This window comes from Numida meleagris, chromosome Z (genome assembly GCF_002078875.1).
Source record: "Numida meleagris isolate 19003 breed g44 Domestic line chromosome Z, NumMel1.0, whole genome shotgun sequence".
Classification (NCBI taxonomy): domain Eukaryota; kingdom Metazoa; phylum Chordata; class Aves; order Galliformes; family Numididae; genus Numida; species Numida meleagris.
Genome location: NC_034438.1, coordinates 70,815,038 through 70,830,572, shown reverse-complemented (window position 1 = coordinate 70,830,572; position 15,535 = coordinate 70,815,038). Strand labels below are relative to the sequence as shown.

Below are 15,535 nucleotides of genomic sequence, written 5' to 3'. Positions count from 1 at the left end.
GTGCAACAGAACTGCCAAATACAACGCTCTTTAAGATCTGCATAGTCAAATATTGTATTAATAGCTAAGTGATTTTGCTGACACTCTACTATTCACAACAGAAAAACTCGAGTATTTAAAATTAGTTACATACCTCTTGTATACTCTTATTTTTTTCCATGATAGTAAGAGCAACAGCTGCACACTCAAGCGTAGAGAGACAGGTGTTTGTTGGCTGCGTCCGTATTACATATTGACTTGAAATGTTGGTTTTTAACTGCACCTGAAAAATAGCAAACTCGACTAAAATGAAATGGTCAGTGCAGCAAACAAGATACCTCTTCAATGCATTAAGCAGAAGAAAGCCCCTTTCCCTCTGAGGTCATTTGCCCTCTTATTTTTACAGTTTTGTCTCCCAGTAGCCAATGACCTTTAATCTGTTAAGTATACAGCCCACCAGTCGCCATCAGAGACAAGAAACGCATATTTTTACCTGTACAAACAGGTAAAAAAAACCACAAGTGCATGTCAGAGATGGACTGAATGAAACAGAGGTTGTACAACATGAGTAAGTTGTTATTCTTCTGTGCTTTTCTTAAGCAAAAATCCCAGAAAACAAACGAATTTTAGCAACCAATTTCACTTGCCATGCACATTCTCTAACAAAAAATAAAGCAAAATTATTCATACATGCTTTTTTATTGCACACTCTAACACAAAAATGATTGTATACTGTACCCTATACACACACATCATAGCATAAAGTAACTGGGAAATTACTGACACTACTTCCTCTGGCTAAAAATTGTCATTTTCTGAAAGAAAGACTTAAATTATGCGTTTATTCATACAAGTCATTAGATCACTGATTAGAGCAATTTGCTTATCTATATCATGTTTGAAATTGATTTATTGGCTCTGCATCAAGCAATAACCACTTTATACTACCTCATAACTTAAAGGTTTTTCAGAAGAAGAAACTTAATTCAACCAATACATTATCTGTTTCATTAGCTCCAAAAGCTTTTACTGCATTTCTAAACAGCTGTTCATTTTTGAGTTTCTTTTAAAATAAAATATAGCATGGTGCAACAAACCTTAATGAGATACTATTAAAGTTCAAACAAATTCACTTTCCTTTTCTGAATCTCACCCTAAAAACTATTGTTTATTTTTCCATCTCCTATGGAAAATGAGTTACTGCTTTCTCTGGCTATCACAATATTGCTCCCATTCTGCTTGCCACGGTTTTTCACCATTACGCGCTTTATTCACACTTTTCCCTCTTCTTTTTTTAGTGCATCATTTTCCTTCATCTCTGTCACACACAATTACCCCATCTTAAAAGTTCAAGATCTCTCATTTATAAAAGGAAACCTCCAAGCTAGAGGGGAACCTTGAACGAATTAGATCAAATTCTAATACTTTCACTGGCCTCAATTTAATGGGAACTAATAAAAAGAAAATACAAGAGCAAAGGCATTCTGAAAAGGGAAAATAAGCCAGCTATAAAAGCTTAATATACTCAAAAATAGGAAAAGAGAAAAATATACTTTTGAGACAAAGGGTTCTAACTTTTTTTATCAAAGGAAACTGCTTTGTCATCTTTTTAAAATGGTTTTCTTCTTATTGGATAGGCTTGAAGGACAGAAATATGCATGTATTGGAATGTTTTAAAAGTCTCTAGTATGGATTGTTTAGTTTGGAGAGATCATTTCCAGAGGTACATACTCACTTTCGTCAACTACTTCCTGCAATTTGTTATAGCATTAAAAAGTGAAAGAGGAGAAACAGATTTAGAATAGAGAACGTAGAATTTGGACTGCAGTGTATATAATGAAAAGTAAACAAAAACGAAATGAGTATTTTCGTATTTTGTTATTCCTCGAGGTTTACTTTACGCCTTCATTCCTTTTCTGAGATCGTGTGAGGATCCCCAGGAGATCTAGTTAATTGCAATTATACACAGACCTATGCTAGCAGGAGCTTTTAGTACCTCACAGCTTCTAACAACGGTATCAAAACAAAACCACAGGGCAACTCCAGCACAGGCCCTGCTGCCTCAGGACTAGCTCGAGCAGCCGAGCAGATACCTACCCCCTTTTTCTCACCATCAGACAATCACTGTCTTCAGGGAGTATCTCCACAGAGACTTCATCGCCCACCTGAAGGTGCACTGGCTTCCCCCTCCTCAGACATGGACAACAGTGCCTTAAGGCTTTTTTTTTTATTCTTTTCTTCGTAGGAGCTGTCTGGAAAAAATTTCTATCTGCTAGTTTCTATATTTCACTGCTCAAGGGGTGTGCAGAATAACTTTTAAGTCGTAAGTATTCCAGAGAGAGGAAAATTACTCATGACTGCAAAACAACTTTTAGGGAAGAAATCTGCCTTCGCTCTGCCTTACACTGTGAAGTCCAAGAGTCTGTTAAGTGCAGAATTCAAACAGCTGACATTGTGCCAAGGGGCACATTTGTATTTCTAAGAGCAACAGAAACCGAATTCCTTCTTCTTTCTTGGGGATAATGAGGGGATGGAAACCAATGGTTACCTCCCTCAAATGCGGCTGGGGAGGAGGACAACATTACGCCTTCCAGCCAACAGGTCTAATCCTTTCCTTGCCTTTTGAGAAGCCAAATTAATGGTCTCCAAGGTCACTTCAGTAAGTACCCCAGCATCTAGACAGATTACTTCTCTGTCTGTTACATGTCTATCTCAAATCCAGCTGAACAAAATTAATTCTCACTTAAGGAAACGGTCAGTGTAAATGAAACCAGATTGTCTACCCCAGCAGACGATCTTCAAAATCTCAGAATGGGTGTAGATAAGCAATATATTTAAGTACATTCCAGAAAAGGAATCGTAGTATTTTATAATCATTTCACTACAAAATGCTGAAGATAGATATAATGATAAAAAAGTTTGTTTTTTTTTTCTAGTCAAAGTAACATGCAAACCATATGCATACTTTGGAATGTTTTCACTTATGAACAAAATACAGCAATGTCAGTTTGAAAAAACAGCAGTGCATTTAACACTGCTCATCAGAATAAATTGCACAAGACAGAAGATGGAGATATCTCAACCGATTCAAATTAGAGGAATTTAGATAAGCTGAATGGAACAACTCACTGGAATTTAGCGAAGACACTGAAATTAGGCTATCTATACAACACGTACAATAATGTTTTCTATGTGTAACTCAAGACCCAGGGTTTCCAGAAACCTGCATACTGGCAGTTCTCACCCACTATTACAGTACCTTACTGAACGCAGGATTCTCTGCCAGCACACTGCTCTCTAGTGTCTTGGAGCATTTGCAGAGCATTTGAACCACAGTAGAAATAGAGGTCCTTCGCAATTTCTCAGGGCTGGGTTTTGACTCAGGGCCCTCTCTGGAGATGCCTTGGACATAACACACCAGTGGGTCCAGTTCAGCTGTTGAGAGCTGATGAAAGCAAAGACTGGCCTTGATATGGCCAAATACTTCCTGATGGAAATTTTCAAAAATTCAGTCAGTTAAGGCAGGCAAACAAATTCTGCTCTTATTTTAACAGTAGGACTGGAAGTCTTTCAGGAAGCTTGAGTGTTATCCTCAGACCTCTCCTTAACGTCAATTCCCTTATCTTTCCACCTTCTCATTGCCAGTTTCTTCATAGGTATTTTTACTAGCTTTACTCTCTGAAGAGAATCCAGCATTATGCACAATTATGTTTGGAAAACAGTGCATCCCAAAGAACAAAGAAATGCAACGAGATTATTACATCTCTCTCAGAGAGCACTCTCTCTTTCAGCAGTTCTTGGTTTCCTCTGTTGTTCTCTGCAATTAGACCACAGGAGCTTCTAACAATAATAGACAGTCATGGGAAAGATCCTTCCCTCAGTATCCTATTGTTAAGTACCTTTTACCTGTAAGCCAATACAAACTGTGCTCCATATATTAAAGCACAGAAAACTCAAGCTGTTAAATAAAGATGCCTTCGTGACAAAGAAAATAGCCTGAGCAAAGTTAGCCTCAGCATGCCACTGAAATTTAGATCAGGAATATAAATAAGTTATTTCATTCAAAATCTTGTCTTTAATTTAAAGTGACATCTTAAGAGCACTGTTTTCAAGCACTGCAGGGAACAACTGCCATGAAACTGTCACAAGTGGATAGCCTGAAAAAGTAAATGGATGTCACACAAAACTCTGCCCACTCTGCATGTTTTTTAATTGAATATTTCGGTGCATCTGTGACATTGCTGTGTGTGTTCCACGTAAGCTGCTGCAGCAAATCACAAATCGTATTGTGATTTTCAGGTGAACCTTCAGAAAGCAGTTTGCTCCATTTCCATGAGACGACAAGGTATTTTCTACATTTGCTTGGGTAGTTCGCAATGACCACCCTAAATCACTCTTTTTGTGTACCCCCCCCAAACCTTCCTCTTTATGGCTTTCACCACTACAAGGCTAGTGATATCTCACTGCTACTGTGACTAGAAATGTGGTAAACATGTAATATTGCACCTTTGCTAGAGAAGTAGAATAGCTTCTGTAGAACAACACAAGTGGCTATGAACCATTCCGTCTGCTCATACTGCTTCCTTCCTTTCTTCCTGAACTGCAATCCCGATTCAGTCTTCCACAAGTCAAAAACAGAAACTTTCTTACAGCCCTATAAAAAGTACCTGTATAAGAGCAGTGCTCTCAATTTCTTCCCCAGGTCATTAAATATATGGCTAAAAGATGAAAGTGCAACGTATTTCTATGCACCTACAAGAATGCCCTTATTTTGCTCCCGAAGCCAAAAGAAATTAAGAAATGAACTGTTGTTCCAGCGGGCACTGCACACTAAAGATAGCTGGTCCAAAACAAGTCTGTAGAGCTACTCATTGAATTACCTAATACTCACCATCTGCATATAATCCTAGAAAGATGCCTCTTTGTTCCTTGACTATATCCAATGATCACAGAATCATAGAATCACCAAGGTTGGAAAAGACCTCCAAGATCATCCAGTCCAACCAAGGACTAAACCATTTCCTTCAACACAATGTCTACATGTTTCTTGAACACCTCCAGGGTCGGTGACTCCACCACCTCCCTGGGCAGCCCATTCCAGTGCCTGACCACTCCTGAGGAAAAGCAGTATTTCCTAACACTCAGCCTGAATCTCCCCTGGTGCAACTTGAGGCCATTCCCTCTCATCCTGTCAAATAAAACTGATCCCTCTTCAGAGTAACAGAGATGCCTGCAAAAATATCACCAAAGTCTGTATGCATGTATCCTGCTTCTCTGAAAGAAAGGACCTTGGCCTAGATGTCCAGGAATACCCTGAGCTCATCAAACCACAGTGCCAATTTAGGCAGGTCACCTTCCTTTTCTGAGCAACAAGTTCTCAACCAGTAAAAAAAGGGGGAAGGGATGGTGGAGAATCTTGAGACAAAAGTATAGAAGTAAGTGCTGCTACTGAAGATGAGTAGTACTCTCCTTCCTTCTTTGTGTGCATCTGTGTGTGTGTGTGTGACATGTTTAAAAACCTATGGGAACAGCAAGGAGAAAAAAGTAAAAAGTAATTATTCTAATCTTTCTTATACATGGGGATAAAAGAAATCAGGGCTCGCTTCACTATTTTCCCTGTATTTCTTGTATGAATAGCTACAAGCATGAATATTTGAAAACACTAAAATAATATTAATAATGAAGAAGGTATTATTATTCTAAAATACAAGAGCTGCTCTGAAAGTAATGCCTCCTATTTTATTATGCTGGCACACAACATCAAAAGGCAGATGGTGGTGGTATGGCAGTAGAGGTTGAGCCTTCCCACCAATATGTCATTCCAAGTTGTTGCTGTGAGACAGATGGCAGCAGAGGGGCAGCTGGACAGATGGTGTCTGACATGGAAGTGTGGATGGAGCAAAGGTGTGTCACTGAATTCCTCCATGTGGAAAAAAACGGCACCCACTGATGTTCATTGATGCTTGCTTAACATTTATGGAGACCAAACAGTAGATGTGAGCACAGTGAAGGCAGTAGGCGTTGTGTTTCAGCACTGGCAATAGAGATGTGAAAGACTGCCATGTTCTGACAGCCATGCAGACTTCTCCACGCATGGCATGCAGGCTCTTTTCTATCTCTGGCAAAAATGTACACCTAATTATTATGATTATGTTGAAAAGTACTTTTTTGGTAGCTGAGAATTTGCTCTATCAAACAGTGTTATTGTGCTGCTTGTATTTGTTGTAGTTTCCATGGAGATAAATAGGAAGCATTTCTTTTGGAGCAATCTACATAGTACAATCTTCACTTAACGTAGGTAACTGAAATGAAGACCTGAAGTTCTAATTTAAAGGTAGCTCAAATTTCTGTAACATAAGGTAACCAGAGGCTGACCCAAATGGCTAAGACAAAATTCAGAGCTAACAGTGAAACTGTAAAGAAAGGAAAGGCCTCACAGCTACGACAAAATAAAAGACAGGACCGAGCTAGTAGTATTTGGACTACATACTTTCTACAGATAATTGAAATACCATCTGGTTTTGGTCTCATCTTCTGCAACTGCTGTTTTTAGCTAAACCTAAGAAATGATGCAATTTAGTAGTGATATTATGTTAAAATAATTATATTTAAATGTGAATTTTACAGGGCATGCCTGGCACTTCATAAAATACCTCTGCATTTTCAGTTAGTTTCTGTTCATTGTGGTTTTGTACTTAGAGCAAGGAAAGATACAGAAATTATTGTCGGTTATATCTCTCTTGCTCTGCTTAGATTTCAAAAACTAATGTCAGGCAACAGATCTATGTTTTATGCAGCACTATTCTTTTAATAATTAATACAACAGGAAAGCACTGCAAGTAAATTTAGCCAGTGAGCAGAGAACAGATCTAGAGAATGGGGTCATGAAATGAAGAAAGAAAATTTAATTACACAAATTGTCACAGCCATTTAACTTTAATTACCTGCAAATATCAGAAAATTGGAAAGGGAAATTAAATACCTCAGTGTCATAAAGTAGAATTAATGCAATGGCACTGTTCTTTGGAATCTACTAATTACTTTTGCTTTTCCTGGTTTCCTTTTTTTTCTACTAAATTTAAATAGTCCTTCCATGGAAGCGGGAAAATAAGTGCCAGAAGCTTGTGAGATCTTCAGTGGTGCAGAAGGGAGTGTGTAAAGAAAAACTAAGAAGCAAATCAGGATTTTTTGTCTTGTTTTTGAAAGAAAGCTCAATCAAAATGACAATTATTTCTAGTTTATTTTCTACAAAGTGCTCACGTCCCATGAGAATTTCAGCATGTGCACAGTGGTGCAAAACCTCCAATTGCTTCTGAGTTTTCTAACAGCAGAATATTCATATTTGTCGATATGAAACACAACAATAGTTACGAAAGAAACAGCAGAGAAATAAACTAAAAGCAAAGCTTCTGCACACAACTGAAGAGTGACAGTAGCATACACGACTGATGTCTGGCAAATTAACTGAGACCTTTCAGTCATAAAGGAAATGTCACCATACTGAGGCAAAAAAAACCCATACTTACGAACAGAAAAATGTCAAAGCGGACAAACGTAATTCAAATTAACCTAAATGTCAGACGGACAGACTCCTGTTGATTACTCATATCTCCACCTGCATAAAGTCTTGAGTCGAGGTAATTGTCCACTCTTGCTCACTGACCTCAGTCTTCTCAGAAAGCAGTTTCAGCTCGTCCTTGCATAGAACACTTTCTTCCTTAGAAGCCAAGATATTTATTTAAGGTTTAAGTTGTGATGAGATAGTAACTAAAACCTGAACACGTTCAAACACATCAGAACGTGTAACAGATTTCTTTCTCTATCACTGAAGTCATTACGAAGTCATTACAAAATAGAACACCTCAGTGCTCTCAATCCTTTCCTCTCCCAGTTTGTATTGGTAATAGAGGTTGCCTCGACCCAGGTGCAAAACCTAGCACTAGTATTGGATATTCACCTGCACCCTCAAAAAAAAAAAAGCATTTTTACTGGAAAAAGAATAAAACTAACCTAAAGCACTGGGGAGTCAGCAACTCATTAATTTGTTGTAAGTACTATGATCTTGGTTGGACACATCTCTGTGAGAGCAGGAATGCTGGCATCAGATGGGACATAACTGACCAAGAGGGGCATGAACACACTGGGCAGCAAGAGCAGTGAGGCAAGGGAGGTGATTGTCCTCCTCTACTCTGCCCTTGTGAAGCCCCACCTAGAGTACGGTGTCCACGCTTGAGTCCCCCAGCTCAGGAAAGATGTGGAGCTTTAGAAACAGGTCCTTAGGAAGGCCATGACAAGGATCAGAGGGCTGTAGCACCTCTGCTATCAAGAAAGATTGAGGGAGCTGGCCTTGTTTAACTTGGAAAAGAGAAGGCTCCAGGAAGTCCCCATTGCAGCCCTCCTGTAGATGCAGGGAGCTTATAAACAGCAGCGAGACCACCTTTTCGTATGGTCTGATCATGACAGGACAAGGGGGCATGGCTTTAAACTAAAAGAGGGGAGATTTAGGTTAGATATTATGCAGAAGTTCTTTATTCAGAGAGGGATGAGGCACTGGAACAGGTTGCCCAGAAAAGGTGTGGATTCCCCATGCCAAGAGGTGTTCAAGGCCAGGCTGGATGGGGCCCTTGGGCAGCCTGATCTAGCAGGTGGCAACCCTACCCACAGCAGTGGGACTGCAACCGGATGATCCTTAAGCTCTCTTCCATTTTAAGCTACTCTATGGTTCTATCACTATTTGATTCAAAATAACACTTCCTATCAAAAAGCGCACTACAGCTCATCAGTCAACTCTTTCAAGGCTTTACCCATCATTACTGGAAAACTAACAGCACAAACTTCAGTTTCTGCTCAACTACATACGCAGTCAATTCTGCATCGACAATTAGAGCACTGATGCAAACAGAACTGCTGGCCAAAGCCCCTGATGCCAACTACAATTCCATGCCCTACACCATCTGACACTTTTGCACTTTATCCTACCTACTATATACTTTACATTAAACCAGATGGCATTCTTTTATTTTTACATCTAGCATTTACAATCTCCTTGTATTCCCATCAGCTTCTCCAAGCAAGCAACTCCAGCAGCAACTGCTGCTGAATGAACTGCTGCAGATGAATGCCCAAACGAACTTGTTTTCTTCCTTCCTTTCTTTCTTCAGTTCTTCCTATCCTCCTCCTTTCCTATCCTCCTTTTTCTTTGGAAGTCAAAACTTTGGAAACTTAGGCAGCAGTTTGTGTTCACAACTGAACAAGCATATTACAAGATCACCAGTGATTAATGGGGAAGAAACAGAAATGCTCAAATGCTGCATAAATACTTTATCACACAGTTTTCCAATTTGTAAGAAATTGGCCATGTTTCACCAAAGCTGAGAAAAAGGAGTTTCCCTTTTTTTGTCAAAAATCTCTTTCACTGACTACAGTTCAAAATAGCATATAACTGATGATTCAAACCTCTAGGGCCATTTTAGAAGGCAACACATGAAGTGGCATCAGTGCCTCTAATTAACCAGTTTATGAGGTCAAAGATTAAAACTTTCTGCCACAAGGAACACCTGAGGTAATACTACCTTCCTTTTGATTGAAGACAGTGAAGTATTTTGAAGATATTTTTTAAGTACTGTGGTAGTATAAATAACAAGCTGATCACCTTATTTGGAAACTGAAGCACGTTTTGTGGACTGTCCTCATTTTATGCACGGAGTAAGAATTTTTACAGAAAGGCCAAACAGAACAAGCTGCCCCGAAGATCTTCATTTAGAACAGTTGTTTGCCTGGAAAAATGCAGCTTCTTGAAATTTTTAATAGTTCCAAGGCTATGAATTTATAAAGCACCTTCTACCACAGGATTCCTAGGGTTTTGTATCAATATTTGTAACGGGAAATAAAAAAATAATAATAAAATTAAAATCTGTCTATTGGTAGGTCAGGGTTAGGTCAGTTCTTTCCACTTCATTCTATAGTTCATTTCAAGACCATAAAGTTGTATAATAATGAACACTTAATTCAGTTGGAAAAATTAGGGAAATTGAGTTGATGAGGATGTTTAATTACTTTGGAAGAATTTAGCTAGGACGCTTGAACTAACAGACCATAACATGTTGAAAGACATCATAAAAACCTTGCTTTTTTGTTGTTGCTGTTTAAATGAGTTGAAAGCACTTAAGCAAAACAGCATCTCCAGCAGCAGAGGCTCCCTAAACTCATCTTCTTTCCAGCTATAAAAATAGAGCTAGAAACTTGGTCTTCCTTGAGAGAAACCTGCTGACTGCTTTGTGTACACAGCGCTGATGATGTGGAACAACCTATATTAAAGAGAAAACTTCATGCCATATAGCTTGCCACCTATTACAGTTGTCTCCTCAGATCCATTGTTACCCCCGTTGGCTGGAACAGTGACATAAACTCAGGAAGGCACTGTCCCATTTCGCTCATGGGGAAGAGGATATATGATGTTTCCTGAGTATTTCTGAGCTGGTGGGTGGTCCCCACAAGGCAAGGTCATGGACCAGAGATGAAGACCTAGAACCTCTAGGTCTAGAGATAAAGACCTAGAACCTCTAGGTCTTCCTGTCTACCTGTCTACCCTTCTAGGGCAGCAGGGCAGATGTTGGTGCAAGAAGGTTCCCTCTGCTGGGCACAGCTGTTTCCAAACAGCTCCTCAGGTCCTGCTTTGAGGCCATGGCACGGTGACCAGGACCATCGCTAGAAGCAGACCAGGGCAACTTAGTCTGGGGAGTCCAGCCAACAGACATTGCTGGAGTACCACTGAGCGCTCAATGTTTTGCACTGAATCAGCAGCTAGGGTGCTGAAGCTGCGTGGCAACCTGTGAAATTACAGAAGGGAGGTTCTGCTGCCCCCAAAAGAGGCCTCTGTAATGACTATGCAGATGCTGGGAAACCAAAGTGGGATAGATACCACTGATGACATCAGAAAGCAGAGTCCTGGGGACTGTGGGCCTCTGACACTGTAAGTGCTGTCCTCTGATGGAGAAAAAGCCATCAGCTGATGGAGGGATATCACAGAATCATGGAATATCCTGAGTGGGCAGGGACCCACGCAGATCATTGAGTCTAACTCCTGGCTTCATAAAGAACTGCCCAAAAATCAAACCCAAAGTTGAGAGCATTGGCCAACTGCTTCTTGAATTCTGTCAGGCTTGGTTGGCCAGTGGATGTCAGAATTAATCTTCAAACATTTCATTTTACTTTAAAGGAAGCTACAAGAGTAGCCTCTATGTGGAACAATCCTACTGCACCCACAAAGGAGACACTCCCCTGGAGGGCCAAAGTGTGGAAGCTGTGGTTGTAGATATTCAAGCAGCTATAATACTACAGATGTGTCTTTTGTAGATACTCAGGGTGGATGCTGTTGAAATATTAAACTCTATCCTGGCGCACAGGAACACTGGGCAGAGATTGCAGTGTACACAGATGTCAAAACTATTGTAATCCTTTTGAGTTTGGTATTGCACAGGAGCAAGAAAAAGGTGGAGCTTCAATGTACATATTGTTACCAGGCCCATTCCTGTTACCCAATGGAAGGTGAGAATTTATAACGTGTCTATTAAAGTTGTGATGATTCTAAAAGAGTTGTGCCATATGTAGCTGCTCCAGCTGGACCTGCAGTGGACCTACTGATCAGCCAAGCATGCAACACCTCTGGACCAAGCACAGGAGTTTGTAGCCAACCCTAGCTCTGCCCAACCCCTCACTAAGACCTTAGCTGCAGTGAAGGGTGTAGTGTGCAGAGGAAAACTGTGGAGCGACTTCCCTAAGTCTTTCCTTGACTTTCTGATACTTGAGTCAGTAATTAGAAATGTGCTAAATGACAATAAACTAAATTGGCTGAAATTTACTTGAATGTTTTCCTAGCCTCCAACAACTCACAGATTTCACAAGCTCAAGTGATGTCTTGGCATTTAACACTTGATTTTTTTTTCTTCTACTATTTTGTACAGCTGCATTCTGATCTTCCAACCCATACAAAATCCAACTGCAAAGAATTCCATAGCTTTGTAACACGTGTGAAGAACTACCATTTCTTCATCCGAATTTCTGAGATCCTGTTGCTTTTGATGGCTTTTAGTTCATTATTAGCAGAGATGGTCAACAATTGGTGCATATTTACCCCTTTTGCGTCACTCATGCATCTACAAAACTCTACCACTTGTCTTTACAGCTAAAACATCATGGGGCTTACTTTGCCATTCCTTATTAGCAACACCCACCCCATGCTTTGATCACTTGTTGGCTTTTCTTGAACATCTTCTATGTGTTTGCTTTTTTTTTGTTGTTTTGGCCTTTTTTTTTTTTCATTGAAGAGTCATGTGGATGAGACAGTGAGCATGCAAGCCAGAAGTTCTGCAACTAAACTTAACTTTTCATTGTTTTTTTGGCACTGAACTGAGGAATATTTGCATTGTGCATCACTTGTTACATATATATATATATAAAATTATCATTAGTGTTATTTCTCTTTTCCTTTTCTGTCTTAGTAAATAGTTTTATCTCAACCTACGAGTTCTACTTTTTCCAATTTTCTCCTCCATCCCACAGGGTGGGAAGAGTGAGTGAGAGGCTGTGCGGTGTTCAGCTGCTTACAGGCTTAAACCACAACAAGCAGGATACAAATTCCTCCTTATCCCAATTCTTAAAATCAACTGTGCAGCACTTTCAAAGCTCAGCATTTCTAAGAAATGATTCTTTCTTTCTTTCTACAAGTATACAATATAAATGTAATTATCCCACTGAGTTGTTCACTGGCTGTTTAAGAAACAGAAAAACAAGGTATTAGGTGACGGAAACAATCTGTTCATGTACGTGAACAGGTTTTTTTTTGCAGCCTTTTTTGGTGATTAAGTAGTAGAAGGTCAAAAACTTTTTTTAGCCATCTGCTCCCACTATGCTCTGCTTATCTCCTCATTAACAGAAGCAGCTTCACCCACCGTGTTCTGTGACTGCTTCGTACAATATAGCAGCAGTCTAACTGTGCCAAACACGCTGGCTGTGCAAACCAGCTCATTCATCCCTCTGAACTAATCACATCCACTGGCCCAAGTTAATGCAATACTTCTTCTGTATCAGCTTTGCAAACCACAGCAGCTGTTGCAAGAAAGCCTGCAGTGCACACCCTAATGCTTGTGGACTCTTTCTCAGTTTTGACTATGCAAAACATCCTGAGCTAATGTGCTTCTCTAAAGGGTGCCAACTGATGGCACACACGACACAATCATTACAATCATACATAAACTACAGAAGTCACCTTAGGCCATATGTCTCATAAGTTCCTGTTACAAAGTTTTTCCAAGCTCATTACTTTTTCAGTTTAAAAAAAAAAAAAAAAATCAGACAAAAAGAATGATTCTGCACCAAGAGATAAATTTACATATTTCTTATAAAGGTAATATGTTATAGCTGTTCCCTCTCAGTTCAATCAAAATTTCTTCAAATATTCCTTTCAAAAAAAACAACTAACACTTCTGACTAAATAACATTTTAGTGATATTTTTTTTAAAAGAACAACAAAATTTAATAAAACATTCTACACCATCTTTAAAATCATTCAATATAGTAGCTCATGCTACACAAAATCAGTGAACCTGTGAAGGAGCACAATTAACTATGATCTCCTAATGCCTACAATTTAATGTCTTTTTCTTGTGTATCTTGCAGTTAAGAAATTGTAATCGTCTCACTAACAAAAAAAAGCCTTTTCCTCTGTTTTAACAGTTTATTTTTCATTTACAGGTAACCCCCAATAAGAATCAAATCACTATAATACCTTCTTTAGATTTACCTCACTCTCTTTCTGCAATAACAAACTTCCAAATTTCCAAATCCAATGATATTCTAATCACTGTGACCTTGCAAAACTGCATTACAAACATGGAGTTGCAAAACATGAAACAAATATTGAATATTGAGGATTTTTTATTCAGCAGAGAATCATTCACAGAATATTTAAACACAAATTATAATGTACATTTCCCATGAGTGACACCCTCTCTCTTTCCACCTAATTCCAGCATAAGTATTTCTTTGATGGAATGTATGGCAAACTATCACAGTTTGAAAGCAGGAGGAACCATGTCCTCAGGAGTCAGCAGCTATGAAGCCACAACCCTGCATCTCGGCCATTACAGCACAAGTTCTGACTTAATGCTGTACTACCAGAACTGCACAAGCAAAGAAGAAAAAACACTTAAACTGCTAAATATAACCTTTAAGCTTGATAAAAGAGATGAAAGTCAATTAGGTGACACTTCAACAGTGGACAAGGAAGCTGTGTATGCACTTGAGTTTCTACCTAAGAGTATGAGTAAAAACCATGGATAGCTGAAAGTGATCTAAATGACGGCAAGTATCAACTAGCCTATAATAAAAAAAGTAAGACCAAATATTGGTTTTAGTTCTGGTATTTAGTAACAACCAAACTATCCATCAGTTTCAAAACTACCTTAATCCATACATTAATACTTCAAGAGTCATTGTGTTCTTCACTTTCAAAAGAATTTAAACTTAAGCAGAAGTTGCTACGGTACCCCAGTAGGATAAGATAAAGAAGGTTAAGTAAGAACAGAATTTATCCAGATCCTGTATTTACCCAGTGCTACGACTGCCAGTTTAAGCCAACTTCTTCAGTTTTATACATAATACAGATCCTTTTTATACCACTGCATTTACATTATGAGTCTATCAGTTTTTTTGCTCTGTTGGAGATTTCAATTTTGTGCTTAAAGAACTTTTCTTTTTTTAACTATTATGAAAAAGTGGTTTGGCTATAACCCTTCTGATTTTTTAGTGCCCAATGAATTCTGCTGGTTTATGCATGTCTAACTACATTCTTTATATTCATTCAGTGAAGACGCAGTTCTCTGGAAAAAAACGGAATCTTAGCACAGGGGAAAAAATTCCCCATACTACAGCATGAAGCTATTTAAGGAAAGTGTTTGAGAAAAACTTTATTTCCCACACTTTTCCATAGTGGAAATATGACATCATCTTATGACCTAATTTTCTCAATTATTCTGAACTGTAAGCTGCTGCAATCAAACATTGCTTCACTGGCTTTGGTTTTTTTTTTTGCTTGCTTGTTTGTTTTTTAACAGTAATTTGGAACAATGAAGCAGTGAGAAATAAGTGCTAAGAAGGAATAAATTGAGTTGAACTTCACTGCAAAAGTAAGTTAATAAATAAACAAATCAACTGAAGTACTATAGATACAATAATCGGCAAAACATTAGCTTTTTTATGGACAAAGAAATACCATCAATTTCTTTCACATTCTGATATTTTTATCTCAGTGAGTCATTTAGAAAATAAATTTACCTTACATATCAACATTTCATTGGACAAAAACAAATTTGAGAGCAATACGGAAGAAGAAATTAGTTCTACAGCAGCAATATACTTAAACAGTAAAGTTTAAAATGCTAAAGAACAGGAACTTAAAAACAAGACATCAGACAGCTTCTTCAAGTCACACATTTCAGAAAAAGAAACTCAGTAGTATTGTGAAACAGCAGTAATTTAAGCCCAGTAAGAAAAAGCT

General features: G+C 38.7%; 1 protein-coding gene across 2 annotated transcripts in view; it reads right to left on the bottom strand.

The window, feature by feature from the left end:
• The window catches only part of DTWD2 (DTW domain containing 2), a 69,742-nt gene that overhangs the window by 4,476 nt on the left and 49,731 nt on the right, over window positions 1–15,535 (bottom strand). For both annotated transcript variants that reach the window (XM_021380905.1, XM_021380907.1), the window contains exon 5: window positions 134–262. In XM_021380905.1, coding sequence (XP_021236580.1) covers window positions 134–262 — 129 coding nt within the window. The remainder of the gene's footprint in view (window positions 1–133; window positions 263–15,535) is intronic.